Source organism: Narcine bancroftii, chromosome 11 (genome assembly GCF_036971445.1).
Source record: "Narcine bancroftii isolate sNarBan1 chromosome 11, sNarBan1.hap1, whole genome shotgun sequence".
Taxonomy (NCBI): domain Eukaryota; kingdom Metazoa; phylum Chordata; class Chondrichthyes; order Torpediniformes; family Narcinidae; genus Narcine; species Narcine bancroftii.
The window spans coordinates 18,946,318-18,966,346 of NC_091479.1; the positions used below are offsets into that span (position 1 = coordinate 18,946,318).

Genomic DNA, 20,029 nt, shown 5'->3' on the forward strand with positions numbered 1-20,029 from the left:
GTGAAAGTAACAACCTGAGTCTCAACGTGGACGAGACTAAGGAGATGATTGTGGACTTCAGTTAAACGAGAAACAACCATCCTCTACTACACATCAGTAACTCTGTAGTGGAGAGAGTAGAAAGCACCATGTCCACTTAACTAGAGACCTATCATGGACACACAAAATCTCTCGACTTCAGTAAGGCTCAAAAGCAACTGAACTTCCTAGAAGACTGAAAGACTTCTGGTCACAATCAGGTCAACCCTCTACATGAGCACTATCGAGAGCACCCTGGCTGACTGCAGCACCGTGTCGAATGGTTTCTGCAGAGAAATGGATCAGAGGTCATTCGAGAGGCCCACAAAAGTGCCTGGGAGGATCAAGGGAGTTCTCCCCCCCCCCCCATCAACGTGATCTACTGGATTTGTTGTCTGAAGAGGGCATGCAAAATTGTTGAGGACCCATTCCTCCCCACACTCAGAATCTTTTAGATGCTATGTCAGGAAAGAGATACAGGAGTATCAAAGCCAGCACCACCAGGCTGAGAAACAGCTTTTTCCCATGGAACGACCAGATGAACTGTTCACACTAACCACCTGAGACTCCAATAGTCACGAAACACTATTTATTTATTTGTATAGCTGAATACTTGTCCTGCATATGTATTGTGTGTCTCCATGTTTTTCATCGAGGACTGGAGAACACTGTTCCGGTTGGACTTGCGCAACAGATGGTAAATAAGCTTGACTTTTCTCTCAAAGTTTTGCATTCACAGGTAGAGGAGGCCTACCAGGAAGAAGAGGAGCTGAAGGATGAATATCAAGTCCACCTTTGGGACTTTGTTTTCGTGAAGAACCACCTGAGAAGGGGGCCCGGGCATCTGAGGTAACCAATTGGCAGCCAGCCTGCTCAAGCTATGCCCCAGTGGTGATGGAGCTGAGCTGAAAATCAAATGCAGAGCTGTCACTGAATAAACTCAGTGTCGGAAAAAAAAAAACCACCTGAGAAGGAAGCTTGAACTTCGTTGAAGAGAACCCTACCATGTGTTGTTTACCACTCTGACTACTGTAAAAAATTTGAAGGACTTCCAAAATGGACTTAATTAAGACACGTCGTATGTCAATAGGACAATGCGGTCTGTATTTGTAATTTTAAGTGCTTATATGTCACTATCCAGACACCTTTTTAATTGCTTTACTATGATTAGGGTTAGGGTTGTCCCTGTCCCGCATCGGACTTGTCAGTCACCAACGAGCCTGCAGCTGATGTGGACATTTACCCCTCCATAAATCTTTACCCGCGAAGCCAAGCCAAAGAAGAAGAAGAGCCATGATTATGCAGAGAGCTAACTCATCTGCTTGCTGGGTGTGTGCAGTTAATTCCTCTCCACGGGGCAAAACCACCATCCTGTTCAACAACAGTGAGCTGCTTGGACCTTTTCTAACGACACTCAAACGAGAGAATCCAGTTACCTCCTTAATATAAATGGAGATTGCGGGTGCCACTGTTTTGATAGTAGTTATATCTGTTCCCCCCTAACAGGGGGAGGTCAGACATCATGGATCAACATCACTGTTCAATCTGACCAGCCAGAAAATACAACTGCTACTTCAGTTTCAAGTTAAGGGGACTTAACTTGATTCTGGGCAATAACACTTGTGCCAGTTATACTATGGCTGAACCATCAAGCCCCCTAAACAGTACTCATTGGGTTTATGGCAAAAGGACCTACCTGTGGCTCCCAGGAGAAACAACCAGCCAATGGGACCCCCAACAAAGGAGCAGGAAGTAGATGGGATGTAGCTTCTTGGCTTACCTTATACCCCATCTACAGATGCTGGAGACCCTGAACCAGGATCCTTCCCTCCCACAGCAGAAATGAGATTTGAGTCAGAGCATTTTTGGATGATAGCTTTTCCCCACTGAGACACAGCCCGCAATTCAAGGGAAATGATCAACCTGGCTGCAGCTCTAGAAGGAATGGCCAATATTGCTGTCAAGGCGATGGATGGCATTCAAGGCAAGATGAAAGCCACCATTGCAGAAAGGTTTCACCGAACCGGATACCCGCGACGTTGTCCTACATGAGAGAGGAGGCATGTGTGCCACTATTGGACAAGAGTGCTGTACCTACATCCCACACAAGTTAGAGAACATTACATCTCTCTCTGTCCACATAGGAAACAGACAAAATCAAGAAGTTTGAGGTCAACCCACGTGGCCTCAGTTCAGGAGGGGGATGGTAGCCTTTCAGTCAATGGTGGCCTTTCAGTGGTATCTTAACAGAATGGAGTGGCATGGTGCTACCCTTCCTGTAGGATTATGAAAATCAAGAACAACCCAATAAGAATCTGACCCTAATTATCATTGAATAACAAAATGAGGAAATGGGAAATTGTATAAAGAGCTGGAAGGACCGGGATTCACTTTAACTTGAACTACTTATTAACAGCTTACTGAACTTTATAATGTGTATAACAGTCACAACTTATGTGTATATGGCTGCAGAGGAACTGACTTAAAGTACCTGTTAAATGGCTTAATGAACTTTATTACACACGTAATAATTGCAAATGGCTGCAGAGGAATTGACAGCGCCGTCCTCATTACTACCCGCTAAGCTGATCAAGGCTGAGGTGCTCAAGACTGATATAGGACATGCCTGCAGCATGAGATAGTTGTGAACCACTAATCAATGGTGTTTGAGTGTCAAAATATACAAGTGTACCTGACAACTGATGCACAAGAAGCAGCCTCAGACGTTATTTGGGGCTCACTTGGTAACAGATATCTAAGCTTTATGAGTATATCAATTCAGCAATGGAAGCTTGCAAATAAAGGGCGTGTGGTTCGAAGTTGGTCGGGTCTGAAATTATTCCCTAGGTCTGAACTGAGAAAAGGACAGAGCTCCATATTAATGCCCCCATACACTTTCCACTACACAGCCATGGAGGTTAGCCACGGTTTCTAATGTCAACCCAAACTTCTGCAAACGCGTGAGGAAGTAGAGGCGCTGATGTATTATCTCATTAGTAGGTTGGGTTCAGGAAAAGTCCTCCAAGATAATGACTCCCAGGGATTTAAATTTGCTCACCCTGTCCACCTCTTATCCTCCATTGATCACTGGATTGTACTCTATGGTTTCCGTTCCCAGCTCCTTGGCTTTGGTGACATTGAGTGTGAGGTTGTTGTTAGTAAAAAAAATTCAACCAAGTTTTCAATCTCCCTCCTGTGTCCTGTGAGCTCCTTTTATACAATCCACACCCTTGGTATCATCCGCAAAGTTATAGATGGTATTGTTGTACTGAGCCAGTCATCTTTGGCTTGGCTTCGCGGACGAAGATTTATGGAGGGGGTAAAGAGTCCACGTCAGCTGCAGGCTCGTTTGTGGCTGACATATCATAGGTGTAGAGTAAATACAGCAGGTTTCTATCTATTTCTTTGATCATCTTACCAACTCATCAACGTTATTCTGCAGCCAAAGATGGCCCTCAAGCTCAACACCACCACCAATTTTCATGTTAAAAACTTATTTACCATACCGCTGACATTCACTTTCCGAACATTAATAGCAAGGGTCGCAGGATGGATTCAAGATGAATTTCATTTCTGGTGTGTTAATGTGCTCAATTAATGCATTTTAATTTAAATACAAAAATGGTAATTATATTGAAAATCAAAAACTGAAGATGTTGGAAATCCAAGGCAAAACAGAAAATACTAGGAATATTTTGGAGGTTGAGCACCATCTGTGGAAAGAGATACAAAGCTAAAGTTTCAGATTAATGGCCTTTCAGCTAAAAAATATCTGATTCTTTTTTTTAAGAGAGACAGCAAGGTAAAAGGACCATCCGGCCTGTGAGCCCTGGCCAGTCAAATACACCAATTAACCTACAACTCCCATATTGTTTTCAATAGGGTGGGAGGGAAGCAGAGCACCCAGATGAAACCCACGCAGACACGGAGAGCATTCAAACTCCTTACAGACAGCGCCGGATTTGAACCCGGGTTATTGGTGCCACAACAGCGCTGCATTAGGATTCCAAAATTTTGCTAGCTGGGATGAAAGGTCTTTTATTTCCTCTGCTCTTCCTTTCCCTGCAATGCTGCCCGTTTTGATGTGCAGCACTTGCTACTTTTAATCACAATTATATGGCGCCGTAACTGTATTTTAAAATGTGGGGCAGTCAAATTTCACACAGTAAAGCTCCACACATCAATCATGTTTTCAGTGACATTAGTCGAAACGTTAAGATTGTCCAGAACCCCCAATAATTCCTCCCTGCCACGATGTGACATATGGGTTTGGTCAATGAGAAAGCACCTCATCAGTGTTTCTTCTGAAAGAGCACACCTCTGAACGTGCCACTTTCCTTTGGGGTATTCTCAAGATTTTGCACCCAAACCTTTGGATGTGGTTCTGAACTCTCAACCTTTTGAAGCAGAAAAAACCACCAGAGGTGACAAATGCAGCTTTTGGAGTTGGTTCAATTTTGCAATCAGTACATAAAAACACAGAATAAATGGAACAATGGGACTTACAAAATTCAAAAAGATGAATGTTTGATGAGCCAGACAGTGAAGTTAACAAGCGGTATGAAGCTCAGAACGAGTCCCCGCAGAGAGCAATTCAGTCCATTTTTCCTTTATTAGATCTTTTGCAGCTATTGCATTGTCCCATACCCCATGATATTTTTAATATTTTCTGCCAAGTGTGATTCAATTCCCTTTTGAACACTGCCATGAATCTGCTTCAACATCTCTTTCAGGAAATACAATTCACGGCATAAAAGAAACTGCCCTCATCTTAACTGTCTGGTTCTTTTGTAGATCATCCTAAGTGGTATGTATTCAACACTAGAAAACATGAAAGACTATGTCAAGCTCCAGTGTTTGTGACAAAGGAAAATTTAGCAGTCACAAAAACGACAGATTCTCAGGTTAAAAAGTCTTTCAGAAGCCACCGAGAAATTTTACAGATGCAAAACTCACTATACACCTCCCTACAAAATACAACCTGGAGCATTATATTTAAATTATACCATCACCAAACCTCATTCTAAGACATGTCCCTACTGCTCTATCACACCAGCCAATCTCAATAGCTACCGAATGAATAATTTAAAAAAAACGTGCACAAAGAGAGATCAATAGACGGGGAACTTTCTAGCCTCTCTCTTTTTAAAATCCAAACATAGTAAGAATTTCCAACTTTTGCCAAAATAGCTGCATCAGCAAGAGTAAATTTTTGGAAGATTTTCAAATATGTGTACAGAACATACGGTGTATGTTTGGAGACAGATGGGTAAGAAATAAAACACAAACTAAAGAGAAGGGGGAGACAAGTAGTATGAAGAAGAAGATGAATGAATAGAGATCCATATGCATTATGACAACTACCACCAATTTATGGACAGCATGAGTAACATGATCTACAAAATTTAATTATATTCATTGTCAATGGAGGCATAACCAAGCAAAATGCAGTTATAGTGAATGAATAGCTTATAACAAACTGATTGGGATTTTTAAAGTTAAGGTCCAGACAGCTACCTTATCATTTCTATTAGGTATTACCATTCGGAACTGTGACGTCCTTCTATATTCCATCGACAAAATCACTAGTCACAAGAAAAAGTCATTGATTTCCCTTAAACAGAATGGACACCAGTTTCAAAAACACTGTACCTCATCGTATATGCTCTCTATCTCATTGAGCAAACTTTTGGAGCGCAGGGTTTTGGTGTCATTCTGCTTGAAGTTGATTCCTTGATGATCGAGGGACTTCAAGTAGTACTTCTCATTCTGCTCTCTCCAAATCTTATTGAAACCTCTTTGTGCTTCTCGCCATTCTTCCTCCTTTGCTTTTAACCTACAGGTGTGAGGCAACAAAAAAAATCCTAACATAAAAATTCCAGATTTCAAGTTACAATTTAATATCGCCTTCAAAAAAAACCAAATGTACACATGAAGAGATTCAAGCAACTTTGATAAAATAACGAAAGAAAAAAAAACGTATCCACCAATCTAATCCTTCATAAATCAGCTGCCAATTGCAATACTGCCAACAGAGGGACTGATACCATAAGGAGTTGTCATACAACTCATAACACATGACTGCCATGGAGCAGTATTTGCCTGTCATAGCTCGGAGAAAGGTCGAAAAAAATTGAATCAATGTGGGTATACTTAAGAGTGATCTGAAGCTTGTCAAGCACTGTGTTCATTCATCTTTAAGAAAACATCATGAAGAAAAGTCTCATCTCAGAATTAGTGTTTTACACATTGTTTCCGCCTTCCAACTTGCATCCCTTTGCGTTCCTGAAAATGGTAGGATATGGTTTAAAGAATACCTCCAGTGCCTCACCAAAGTGGCTATTTTTGATCACACTTTGAGGAAAGTCTGGGTAAAAATTCTGAGAGGGTTGACGACATGAGGTTTCACCACAAAATGGAATCTACGCATAATTTCAGAATCAGTCAATTAACAGAAATGAAGAGGATTCCCCCCCCCCCCCCCTCTTGGTGGATTATGTTGTTGGAAAGCTGAGGAGGATCCAACAGGATAAGACTTTACAGAAGAAAGGAGCACCGACTCAAGCAGTGGCATAGTTGGTCACATTTCTTACACTTTCAAGACAAAAAATGATGGTGGATCCATCATTACAAATAGAGGTGTCCATTCTTTAAGCCTTTCTAGATGGGTCAATATTTAGTATCTATAATAGTCAGAATAAAGCTACCTTTTGAGCACAATAGGGACAGCGACACCAGGGTTCTTTTTCAGACCATCAAGAATGTCTGCAGCCTTGTCTGCATATATCCTCTGAATAGCCTTACGGTGAATTACTTCTGAAGTGCCTCCGAGGGTATTATCCAAACGGAATTTAGCTTGATCATCGCCTGACATTCGTGACAACTTCTTCTGAACAGTTTCTAGGGCACGGATCGTTGCTAGGTTTGTTTCCAAGACAACGTCAAGCTGTGGAAAAATGTCCAACATAAGTAATTTGTTTTGTTCAATGACAAAATGTTTAATTTCTTTGTATGAGAAGTTGAGGTACTTCTAAAATATTAAATCAGATACTCTTGCTCTCATTTCAGGGGAGACCAGCACTGCACAATTAAAGACCAGATTATGCTATTGGAGGTGAAGGAATCTTTAGTGGATAGCAATGGTATGTAGGATATTATGTGAAAAACCTAAATTATCCGTAAACAATTAGTTACAAACAGATGCAAGAAGAACTCTGACCAAGCTGCTGTTCCCGTCATTCCATTTTCCTACATACACAAGGATCTTGAGAAGGAGAAAATGCTCATGTTTTCCTTTGTCCAAATGAAACATTTGTTCAGGATTCAATCAAATAGCTAGAATATATCACAAACAGGAGGATATTTTAACAAATAAATATAAAGAAATTAATTTGAAACAAGTTCTGAAGCTATGTGTGCAAAAAAACAAGTAAATTAAAAAATTATATGTGAAGCATTGGGTCAAAGAATCTGGGAATATAGTATCACATGTGTCATATCAACAGATTTATTTTGAAATTGTGTATGATTTGACTACCAATAGTAAAGACGATTAGACTGATCTTGATACAACAATGAGACCTGGACAGGTGATACAACTCTTGGACCTCTGATCTGATCCAAACAATGAAACTACAATCCAGATTGAGTTTTAGGTGAGCAAATGCCAGCCCAAAGTTCAGCTTCACATGACAATCCTGAAACTTTTCTTAGGAACATCTTCTGATGGAGGACATTCACTCCTCAGTGAATCATGACTTACCATCTATACTCATGTAATAGTCGATCCCATGGGCCAAAAAAATGCGTGTTTTCCATATGACCCCTGTAAAACTCGATTCTCCCCCCCCCCCCCCCCCACTTTTTGACCCCACCGCTCATCCATCCAAGCTCCCAACTCATCAACTGCAGACTCTTGACCGGGCCGCCTGACACCCCGGCCATGGATTCTCACCCTGGCTACCCACCTGCTGGAGCTCCTGATGCCCAAACTACGGACATATGCCCCAGCCATAGACTCTCTCCTAGGCCCGAGCCACCACAAATGTGGATTTACCACGCAGTCCCAGCCATCCAAGCTCCTAAACCCTTGAATGATGCAGGTACTTACAGCAGTCAAAAGTATAACCTCTGTAAAAGTTGACCACAACACCCCCCTCCAAATTTGATGCAAAAATCTCAACTATTACATGAGTAATTACGGTATCTGCAGTACAATTCAATTCAATTTGCCTGTCTGAGTTTCATATTCCTTGTCTGACTGAAATTAAACAAGGCATCCATTGCCCATTGGAGAGACAGCCATCAGGTTTCCACCTTCAGAAGGTATCCTGACCTTGCTCTTAAATTATCTAGCTCTGATATAAAGATGTGGTTCTCCTGCCCCAGATCGTTCCAACATTTCTAATGCTTAAATAGAACACAGCTTAATATGCCAAGCTCAGTATGTGGAGTTTCACAAAATATTATAAATTCAAGCAACAGATGGTGACCAGGATGTATGTGGATAGATTTTAATAATGAATCTGTAGATAGGAGTAAAGGTCAGTATATAGATGTTACAGGTACACAATCCTTTATCTGGAACCCTTGGGGGACAGTGTGTTCAGAATTTCAGATTTTTCTGGATTTCAGAACAAAAGCCAGTGCCCTAGATATAAGCCCACCCGAATTGTGCTGCCACATCCACCCCCTTCCAGTCGTGCTGGCGTCTCTCTTCCCCTCGCCCGCCCGAGTCGCGCTGGCGTCTCTCTCCCCTCTCGCCCGCCCGAGTTGCACTGCCGTCTCTCTCCCTCCCCTCCCCCCCCGGCCCACCTGAGTCACGCCACCGTCTCTTCCCCCCCCACCTCGCCCGCCCGAGTTGCACTGCCGTCTCTCTCTCCCCTCTCGCCCAACCTAGTCGCGCTGCCGTCTCTCCCTCCCCTCCCCCCCCGGCCCACCTGAGTCACGCCACCGTCTCTTCCCCCCCCCTCGCCCACCCGAGTCACACTGCCGTCTCTCCCCACCCCCCCCCCCATGCCCACCTGAGTCACGCTGCTGTCTCTCTCTCTCTCTCTCCCCGCTGTACCAGGGTTTTAGAGCTTTCCAGATTTTAGATGTCCGGATAAAGGATTGTGTACATGAACTAGCAGGCAGCAATGGGTTAATTAACTAATGGCAAATAAAGCCCATGATATATCAGAGGCTTTTACTGCAATATACGTTGGTGGTCTATGATGCAACCCACTCGACCCTGTGAGATTTATCTTCCTCCCACCTGACCGCTCTTGCCTCTCTCTCCCTTTATCAATCTGCCAATATACTGCCTGTGTCTGTCAAGTTTTACTCCACCCTGGTTCTTGTAGGGGCCCTGCCCCACGCCTCCCACCCTGTCCTCTTTGCAACAGCCTTTCTTTTAGGGCTTTGACTCGAAACTTTGACCATTCTTTTTCTCATGTGGGTGCTGCTTGGCCTGCTGTGATCCAATGGCAGACTGTGTTTGGCATCACGTTTTAATGACAGGAGGAACTCTTTTATTTTCATTCTGCAGCTGACTGGGTTTTTATTGAAATGTATTAGTCACTGTGGAAATTAGACATAATCAGTTGCTCTCCCAGTTTTATTTCTGTGTGTGAAAGTGTGATTTGTAGTAACATTGACATAAGATGGCACAGTGATTCTCAGCAATTTCAATGGTTGCAAACCATAGAACTACCTTGCATTAATATCCATTATCGGCACTGGAGTGGGAAAACCAAACAGCCACTTCATAATTTATCCGTGTCTTCACATGCACAACTTCTTACCTCAAACCTCTCATCTTCACATCTATAAATGTGCTCTTCATATTGCGTTTTCTTTGAGCTAACAAAGGTGGAGTCTTCGGACCAGGAGGGGAAAGAGACCCATGTATCATTTAGAACCTGTTATAAAAGCATCAGCGATAGTTTCAAAGCAATAATGAGATGAACGATATGAGGCTATCTGTGAGATTCAATGCTACGAACAATGTTTATGGATACTCTAGCAGTGTCATGTTTACATGATAAGGCCTTTCTACAAAAGCTTTCCGACACTATCACCATTTTAATTTGGAGTTCATGCAATTGTTTTATTTTGATAATCGGTACGGAAAATGCAATGTTAAAAAGACACACATATTAAATACCTTTTTGTGATCGGTGACTAGATTTGTTCCGGCTTGTATTAAAAATTGTTGTGACAATTAAATTACCTGTAAGTGCATTAATACTCTGCACTAGGAATCTGACTGTGAGTCACCCACACAATCTGTTGGCCAGTATGAACAGTTTAGCTGTTCAGGAACTGCATAATTTAATGTGCAACAACATAATCATAAAATATTCCATACCTCTTTGCAAAGAGGAGTTCTGCCGGTGCACTTGGGTTGTTGAAAGCTTTTCGGCAGAGCACGATAACTTGAGCCAAGTCGTTTACAAGAAGCATAATCGATTTCCATAGCAATACCCTCTGTAGCTCTCTCCTTTGGAAATGCCTCAATGTGGGAAGACTCCTTATAACCCAGGAAATTCTTAAACCAGACGAAGAGCTCAGGAAACTTTCTGCAATATAGTATGAACAGTTCCGGTAGTAAATGCAGTTCACAGAATCATGCCACTGTCATGCCACCAGGTCCACACCAACTATCAAGCACTCAATTATATTACTCCTATTTTAATCTCCCATTGTGTCCCGTCCCCCCCAGATTCTATCACTTACCTTTATATTAGCAACAATTTACAGTAGACGATTAACCAACCAACCTACATTCTTTTGGGTTGTGGGAAGAAATTGGAGCACCAGGGGATCAATGTGCAAACTCCACCTAGACAGCATTAGAGGTTACAATAAAAACTGAGTGTGTGCAACAGGTTTACTAGCCATGTATCCTTGCTGCCCCTTCTCTATTCTGATTTGAAAGACACCCACTCAATCTAACTGGTCTTCAACCATTTCATTGCTCACAATAGATTATCAATCTACCAACTAAAACAAGCTTTCTGCCAACTTATAGCTTCACAATATACCTGCCAGGTGTAATTATAAAAAGGTAAATACTGAGAAGCTCCATAACAGTGTGACCAGTAAAGGGCAGGAGATATATGCAATGTTTATTATTTAGAAACAAGTATACAGTAGATATGAAGTTAAACATGAAAGTTTGCAATGGTGGAGTTGGGTGCAATACAACGAATATGATGGAAAAGCTTAGCAGGTCATGCAGTATCCATGTAACCTTCGACAAAGGGTTCAAGGCCTGAAACCTTGGTTACCCTTTACTCTCTATAGATATTATTTTTCTTTCTTTAACTCTTGCTAATCTAATGATTTTTTTCAGAGAAGAGAAAACTGGTTTGTTTATAAAGAGACAGTTTGTGTTCACTTGTTGCTGAATAACTCGTACAATATTATCAAAGTACAAAATGGAATTAAAATGATATTCAATGCAAGAGCTTGCAGATCAGCATTGTTGAAAAGAGCTCGCAAATATGATGGCCAACACTTCACCCATTCATGAAATACACACTTATCGATATTCTGTGGCATTTTACAATCTAACAAATGGTGATGAACCCCAGTCATTTCAAACACAATATGGCCACCACTTGTCCCAGTAAACAGACAAGTCTGGTCATCCTCATCCATGATCTCCAGGCTTTAAACTAACTGGGGAATGCTGAGCTCAAGTTGAAATCTTAACTGAAGCAAATTTTCTGTGTCTTTTAATGATCACTGATCAAAAACAATCATTCTTAATACAGTAAAAGTTCTAAAATCCGGACTGCCCGGGATTGGGTCGGTCCAGATTCTTGGATTTTCCAGATTCTCGGGCAGTGCATCCATGGCACTTATGCCATGCATGCACACATGTAATGCACGCACACATACAACAGCCAAGACCGTATTCTCAGATGGTCTGGATTTCTGGCATCCAGATTTTTGGACTTTGTACCATAAATTCTGTGAACATTTTTAGTCAATAATTAGCTTTTACAAAAGGAAAGTTATTATCCAGATTTACATCTTAATTCTCAATTTCTGATACCCATATTGTAAAAGCTTCAAAGTTATTACACGGAATTTAAATCAAATAAAATAGCAATTTATTTACAATGGACAAAATTTTTGCTGGAGGCTTCAAAGTTTAAAAACTCTGCCCGCTCCCAAACACACTGTCATATCAAAGCTTACTCACCCAAGGAAAGGAATCACAAGCTGGACCAGCTCTGCACGAGAAATCACTTCCTGATTAAAAATGACAAGACAGCGGAGGAAATTTTCATATGCCTCCACATTTCGTAGTGCTTTTCGAACCTAAAACCAGAATAATACTTTATTGCCGTTTTCATTCCTCCAATTTAATGAGAAGAGCAATGCATCGAACAGGCATGTGTTTCATTTACTGCACTAATCTTTCCCTTCTCAAATACACACATAACTCCATTCAGGTAAGGGGAATGTCTGTTACTTCCCCCCACCCCCCCCCAATACGGTGCTGTTCAATAAAAATGACATCGTTGGATAATTCCATTGTTTTAAATTATTTATTGTTAAAATTTGGAACTGTGTATTGCTTCTCTTTCACTTGAAAATGCACATGGAATAAACCCACACATAAAATCCAAAGTAATTTCTGTTGAGCTAACCCCTTTTTAAATTGATTCCTATCCAAAGGAAGATCTTTGTATAGAATCATGCAAACTAAGTCCTTACAGTCCACTTGGTCCACGCCGATTAAATGATGCCTAAATGCATTATCTCATTTGCCTGCATTAGGCCTGTATCCATCTTCTCCTACCCCAGTCAAAATATACTTTAAATTAAGAAACAGTATCTGCCTCCTCTGGTAACTCATTCCAAATATTCCCCACCCTTTTTATGAAAAGCTTACATCTCTGGTTTCCTTCAAATTTCTCCCTTCTCACCTTAAACCTGTGCCCTCTAGTTTAAGTCTCCCCCATCCAGGAATGAAAGACAATATCTACTCACTTTACCTTTTCCCCTCATGATATACCTTTATTAGGTCATGCCTCAACCTCCTACATTTCAGTCACAATAAGCCCAACCTGTCCCAAGCTCTCCATCCCGCTACCCCAGGCAAAATCCTGATGATGTATGTGTACACAATATCTATGGTCAACCTCTAAAACCTGTGCAGGGCAATTTATTCAGCAGGTTGGGCCTGGCTGACTGTGGTTCATACAAATGTGGATAAATAGTTAGACCTTATGACATAGGAGCAGAAATAAGCTATTCAGTCTATCGAATCTGCCCCACCATTTAATCATGAGTTGATCCACTTTCCCACTCACTCCCACTGCCCAGCCTTCTCGCCATAGTCTTTGATGCCCTTGGTAATCAAGAACCTAGCAATCTCTGCCTTAAATACACCTAATGACTTGGCTTCCATAACTGCCTGTGGCAACAAATTCCATAGATTTACTACCCTCTGGCCTAAACCTATTTCAGAAATGCTCAAGCCAACTTGGTTCCATATGAACATCTCCATTCTTTTCACAACCAAGACCCTGAGTGTTTGCCATTCAATTTTCTACATCACACTAATTCAGACCTCAGTAATAGTACTTCAAAGAAACTCAACAAAAACTTATGTAATACTCTCATTTTTAGATCAGGCCCTTTCCAGTTTTCCCACTCACCCCCACTGCCCAGCCTTCTCGCCATAATCTTTGATGCCCTTGGTAATCAAGAACCTATCAATCTCTGCCTTAAATACACCTAATGACTTGGCTTCCACAACTGCCTGTGGCATCAAATTCCATAGATTTACTACCCTCTGGCCTAAACCTATTTCAGAAATGCACAAGCCAACTTGGTTCCATATGAACATCTGCATTCTTTTCACAACCAAGACCCTGAGTGTTTGCCATTCAATTTTCTACATCACACTAATTCAGACCTCAGTAATAGTACTTCAAAGAAACTCAACAAAAACTTGTGTAATACTCTCATTTTTAGATCAGGCCCTTTCCAGTTTTCCAAACTCAACAAGAAGCAACATTTTCGGGGCACTGCTCTCAATTTTTCAGAGAGTGTGTTCTAGCAGGAAATCTACTGTAGCCATTTACAGCTTCTCCAGACCAAATCTTTGTTCTTTACATGACTCATCACCTCCGCTTTTGCCTGTATCACTTTTATCATTTAATCATTCCTGGCTTCCAGTCTAGGAGACTTCCATGGTTCTTTCCACTGTTAAAAGTCTTACAATCTCTTAATTTTGTATTGATCTGGTATGTTGACTCGGCTTCTTTCCACTGATGCTGCCTGATCAAAGAAGTATTTCCACCATCTTCTTCACGAGTAGCAGAAATATCAATCTTTTGGAGAAAAGGATCATCTTAAAAGATAGTTTCCAACTTTAGTTAAACAATATTTCTCTTTAAAAATTATTCAGTCCATGGGTTTTGTGGCTATAAAAAGCTTCTTTAGAAAATAGTTATGTTTTAATCTGCTTGAAGTATGGATAGTTTATATCAGTGATACAAGATTTGGTAAATCAATCTCCTTTAATTCACTGGTATGAAGTCAAACCGAATCACCTTTTCAAAGAATAAGGTTTCTGTTCCAGCTCCATGTTTATTGACCTCAGCCAAGGACTGGTCTTTCAATCCCAATATCTTTGGTTTCTTCTACAAAAAGAAAGAAGAAAACTTGATCACTAACAACATTTATTTCACCCAGATTACCTTTATGTTCTTGTATCTGTGTGAGACAGGACTGCATTTGCGTTACTGTGATAAATGTAACATCGAGACTTCAGCAACTTAATGTTTGCAATTCTTATCCCTTCATTTCCACAACAGTCCATGACCACAGTAAGCAGGCAGCCTGTTTATTTGAGCACCGCTCTGGGCAGTCCACCAGAAATTAGGAGCTCATGACACATGAGCTTCAGTCACAAGCTACCCACCCCCCCATCCCATTTTGAAATGATACTATGTAGTATTAAGATGAAATACAGAATCAAGACTACTTTCACAAATGAAAATGTCAATTTAAAGCATTATTTGCTTTAGACTTGCTGCACTTGTAGCTTGAGCGCAAAAGTTTTTACATCACTGTATGCCGTAAGGTAAGGGATTTTAAACAGGTTTCAAAGACAGATCAGCTGGGTTGCCACTAGGTGTTAAGTCTCTACAAAAGCAGTCATTTTATGCAAGGGACCAAGAGTTTGCAACCACCTGCCAGTCTACATATTTCCCTTCCTAACAATGGACAATTAGCTGACCTAAAAGTGCATTGATTTACAGGAAAGAGATTCTGTGGCTCTAAATTATTATCCCAGTCCACAGGTGAACCACTCGCATTGAAATCCCGGATGTGTAGCTAAGATAACGCCATCCTATTTCTGATTTTATTTCTTCCTCACTGATTTTTCCTATTGGCATTTTGAGAAATGGAACTTTTAAATTGTTATTTTTTATGACCAGAGAGATCTTAAACCAAAGTATGAAAACCCAATTAGTTTTGGGACTTTGAATGTGCGTGTATGTGGATAGTAAAGCTCCTTAACACAAGTTTACTACAAAATAAAGTTTTGAAAGAATTCCCTTTCAAAGGACAGAGCAAATGAAACACAGCTATACTTAATAATAAGCTATATATTACAAAACATAATAACCACAAGAAGCAGGAAGTTTATTTCACAAACATATTCTTAATGCCCTTTAGAAATCATCCAAAAGCATCTCGGGGTAATTCTCCAAACATTCTCTGCACCCTCAATCCAAGAAGGTTCCTCTTTGAAATCATCACTCAATTTCAGATTGTTGTACAAGGAGCTAATTCTAAGGATGCAGAAATCCGTCCAGCCATACAACAGTTAAATCCACTTACTTTCACAGGTGGGGTGGCTCCAGTGCCTGAGTGGCGACGGATCTGACAGCCATTCTGATTGCTTCTCTGCTTATTATTGTTCAACTGAGGCTTCTTCACTGTGCTGCCGTGATCGTTCCTGACCGAATCAGCTTTCTCTGCTGTCGTCTTACTCAGCAGCTGTCGAGCAAATATAATTCTCATTCGGCTTGGCGATAAGATTGAGGTACATTGGGAAGTTTTCACATTGTTTTAGCATGTGCACAGAGAAAATGCAGAAGCTGGCACCTTGAACAAACAATGAGAAGCTGGAGGGATTCAGTGTTTGAGGAAGCATCCAAGGAGAGAAATGGAGTTAACTTTTTGGCCACCCTATTATCAGTCACTTAGCAATTGGTAATGGATTTAAGTACTCAGATTGGATATCAAGAGCAGCCGCTGCAACTTCAATTTACAAAATCCAAAACATGAACTTCCACAAAAATACAAGAAACAACATTTTAATAAGTTAATCCTTACTTGAGAGGCAAGGAGTGGGTGTGAGTGTCTGAGGAGGGATGTGACCAAGGCTTTTTACCTCCAGAGACCTGACATTATCATTCTGGAATTTACAATTTTCATTTGCTTCTCCTCCCAAAAATACTTACAAATTTATAGCCATGTTACCTGCTCCTGGTAACTGCCAAAGTATAGATGGGTTAATAAAATGGTTTATATTTTTTAATTTAAATATTGCAGCTTTGAACAATTCCACACAATTGGGTGAGAAAAAGCAACACAAGAGTGACCAATAACAGTGCCCACAGTATTCGACAATACTTACAACAGAGCTGTTGGCATCAGGCAGGAACTGTCCAAATTCTGACAGAAGGTCCTCCTGGTTTTTAAAGAGTCTTGCTACTTGGGCATACACCTCCTGCTCAGTTAAGGTTGGTGTGTAATTTCCCCCGGCCTCCTTTGCATTCCGCTGTTCCTTCTGTAACAACAACAAAAATTTCAACATCATGTAAAAGATACTGCCTTGCATTACCCTGTGGCAAAGGAAGGGGGGGGGTCACTCTGTGGATCTACACACAATCTTATCCTTTGATGAATACACTTCCTGACTGTTCAGGTGCCAATGTCAAAACATATCTTACATGTCTTCCCTCATCCATCATTGCCCACCTTTCCCAACAATATTCATTTTAGTGTCACACTGAAGATGTAAAGCAATTGTATTTGTACACTTGGACTTGAAGGGCTGCTTCAGAGAGGATGGCCTCTGGCATTCATAGTGAGATGACGAATGGCTGCCTCATCGACTAAAAGGTACTGTAAACACAGAGAAATTCTGGAGGAGAACTCAGCAGCAGTTATTGCAGTGACCAACTTTTCGGGCCTGAGCCCTTCTTCAAGGAATGAGCTAAAAACAGACAGGCACCGGAACTAAAAGGCGGGGAGATGGCAAGAATGGGCAGGGTGAGGAGCACGGATATGGAGAGTAAAAAAGGAGACGGGGAAAGGTAAAGAAAGATAGAGAGAGAGCTCGAGGAAAGAAGACATAGGGAAAAAGAGGGGGATGGGACTAAAGAAAACCAGAGAAGTCAATGTTAATGCCATCCAGTTGGAGGGTGCCCAACTGGAGTAAGAGCTGTTGTTCCTCCAATTTGCGGTGTTCTCACCCTGGCTGTGCATGAGACCATGAACTGACATGTCAGCATGGAAAGGGGGCAGGAAATGAAATGAGTGACCACTGGGAGATCCACGCTATTGTGGTAGACAGAGCCAAGATGCTCAACGAAGCAATCTCACCATCTGCATCTAGTCTTTCTGATATAAAGGAGATCATAATTGGGTCTGCGCTCCTGTGTGTTCTCATCAACAAAACAGATACCAAGCTATAAATACAAATAAAATTAAAGAAGAAAAAAGGATAAAGAATAAAAACGTATAAATCCATAAGTAGATACAGTAAACCCCCAGTATCCGGAATTCAAGCAACCAGCAAAGAAATTTGAGGAAAAGAAATAATAAAATAGCTTAAAAAATCTATAAATTTAAAATTGTATAAGTAAATGTTCTCTGAAGTAACACATAAACCTTTGGTGAAGGTGGGAGCAAATATTCAAGCCAGCGGGGCCTTGGTCAGGCTTTGACCATCACAGCTGCTTGAATAAGGTTGTGTGAAACAGCAATGGCATCGCCCAGAATGAAGAGCTGATTGACGCTGCTCGCTGTTGGGGTGCTCTCTTAAAGGGCCTCATTATCCCTGCTTAGTAAGAGTTGTCCTGGTCAGAGGCTTTATCTGTAAACTTGGGGGAGGAGGAAGGGGTTAATTATTTATAATATTATTGTTCATCTTTTGGGTGGATCCACGGAGGGGGAGGAACCTGCAGATGTAGCGATGGTTAAATGTTTTCAAAGACTGTGACTGAACATAAAGTAAAATGCTTTACAGTTTATATATTCATGCAAGTGAAATTTGTTCAGTGTAAGTACAGTCTTTTAAACTATTTATTCTTAATGCAGGTGTCTTAGTTAGGCATTGTGAGAGCAAGTCTCAAGCAACTGGAAAAAACACATTCGGCATCTACCAATGCCCATAGGTGCCAGATACCAGGGTTTTACTGTATACAGATAAATGAAAAGAAAGAAATATGCAAAAAGGAAGTCAACAAAATATTTTCTGAATCTGTTAACACTCAGGTCAGGGAATAGCTTGAAATTCTGTGAGTTTACGTACCTGGTATGTGTGTAGGATCTCCAGAAACGCCTTATAGATGTCAGGCTGTCCCTGGAAACGGTTTTTGATCTTGTTGACGTAGTTGATGGCGTGATTGAACTCCACAGGCTGATTGTTCTGCATGGGTGGCGTTGCGGTGTGAGCACTAGTGACTGGAGTGTGAGGTTGCACTGGAGGTGACCGAGGAGAGGCGTATGGAGCCATTGATGCATTTGGTTGGCTGGTTGGTGTATGTGTCTGTGATTGAAGTGGCTACAAGAATATAAAAAAAGGTGAATGATGTTGTACTAAAATAATTCTGCCAAATTCATCAATCAGCTTACATCACAATTCTGTGAGGGACAAGGTGTCAATTCACTTGTTCTTGTCTTCTCACTAAAATGCAGACAATGGGCTGTGTTTATCTGCTATCTTGGTATGGTCAATTGGTCAGTGTTGCCTTTGATATGACTGGTATTTCTTAAAATCTGAGTCATCATTTGGAACCTACAAATATACACCATTGTTAACCATATGCTTATTCAGGAATGTGGGGCATGGGGCACCCAGAGCTCACCTAACACAAAAGTAGTGATGGTTTTCCGTGGTGGTGATTTTCCCACATTACCCTTTTGAAACAATTATTAAAAATGTGTCCAAACCCTAATCGTAGGATTATAGTAACGTTCTATTTGCAGAGCATCCAAAGTCCATACATTATGCATTTTGCAAATATTCCAATCTAAATAAATTACTAATCCCAATTCTCAGCATCCTTTATTCTGTGCACAGCTCCCAGTGAGAACGGTTTCTGCAAATATTGTGTCCGTCAGCTAGAAATATCAAACCAATCAGAACAGTTAACAATATTCTGAAATACAATTTCAAATAGTTTTAATATTATGCACATTATTCTCAAAAAGCAATAAAACAAAGAATTAGCCTATAATTTTTCTTAAAACATTTAAGATTTAGGATTGAGGTCAGGATGAACAACTTCGCACGGGTGGCTGGGGTGCTCACTCGCTAAGTATGTCCTGACAAAAGCCAGGAGAAATCAAGCGGTTTGGGATCAAGTTAGAAACTGCTGAGTGAAAAGATCAGCTATGATCATGTTCAATGAGAGAGCAGGGGTCAAGAAACAATACAATCTATTCCTACGACAGTATACATGTAATGAGAAAAGAAGTTAAGCCTTGCCAGGTCTGTATCAACAAAACAAAATAATATGATTGCCTATTAATTTTATTTTGCCACATTTCCATCTATGAACAGGCTACACACAGGTACTCCAAAGCTATACGCAGCTATTTTTCCCAAAAAGCATTTGACACTCAAAACCAAGACTAAAGATTTTGCAATGATTCAGTAAACTTATCAATGGGTCACTGCTTTTATTGATGTGCAAACAAAGATACTGCTCTAAAGACTGGAAAAAAAAATCAACCTTGTAGCCCTCATTGATTTCTG

At 40.9% G+C, this 20,029-nt stretch overlaps 1 protein-coding gene across 9 annotated transcripts in view; it reads right to left on the reverse strand.

Moving 5' to 3' along the window:
* Nucleotides 1–20,029, reverse strand: part of sin3aa (SIN3 transcription regulator family member Aa) — a 127,970-nt gene that overhangs the window by 31,261 nt on the left and 76,680 nt on the right. For all 9 annotated transcript variants that reach the window (XM_069902793.1, XM_069902791.1, XM_069902792.1 and 6 more), the window contains 9 exons: nt 18,581–18,832; nt 16,679–16,831; nt 15,877–16,035; nt 14,580–14,669; nt 12,215–12,333; nt 10,370–10,580; nt 9,804–9,920; nt 6,726–6,964; nt 5,671–5,854 (listed from right to left, as the gene is read on the reverse strand). In XM_069902793.1, the coding sequence (XP_069758894.1) occupies nt 5,671–5,854; nt 6,726–6,964; nt 9,804–9,920; nt 10,370–10,580; nt 12,215–12,333; nt 14,580–14,669; nt 15,877–16,035; nt 16,679–16,831; nt 18,581–18,832 (1,524 nt within the window). The remainder of the gene's footprint in view (nt 1–5,670; nt 5,855–6,725; nt 6,965–9,803; nt 9,921–10,369; nt 10,581–12,214; nt 12,334–14,579; nt 14,670–15,876; nt 16,036–16,678; nt 16,832–18,580; nt 18,833–20,029) is intronic.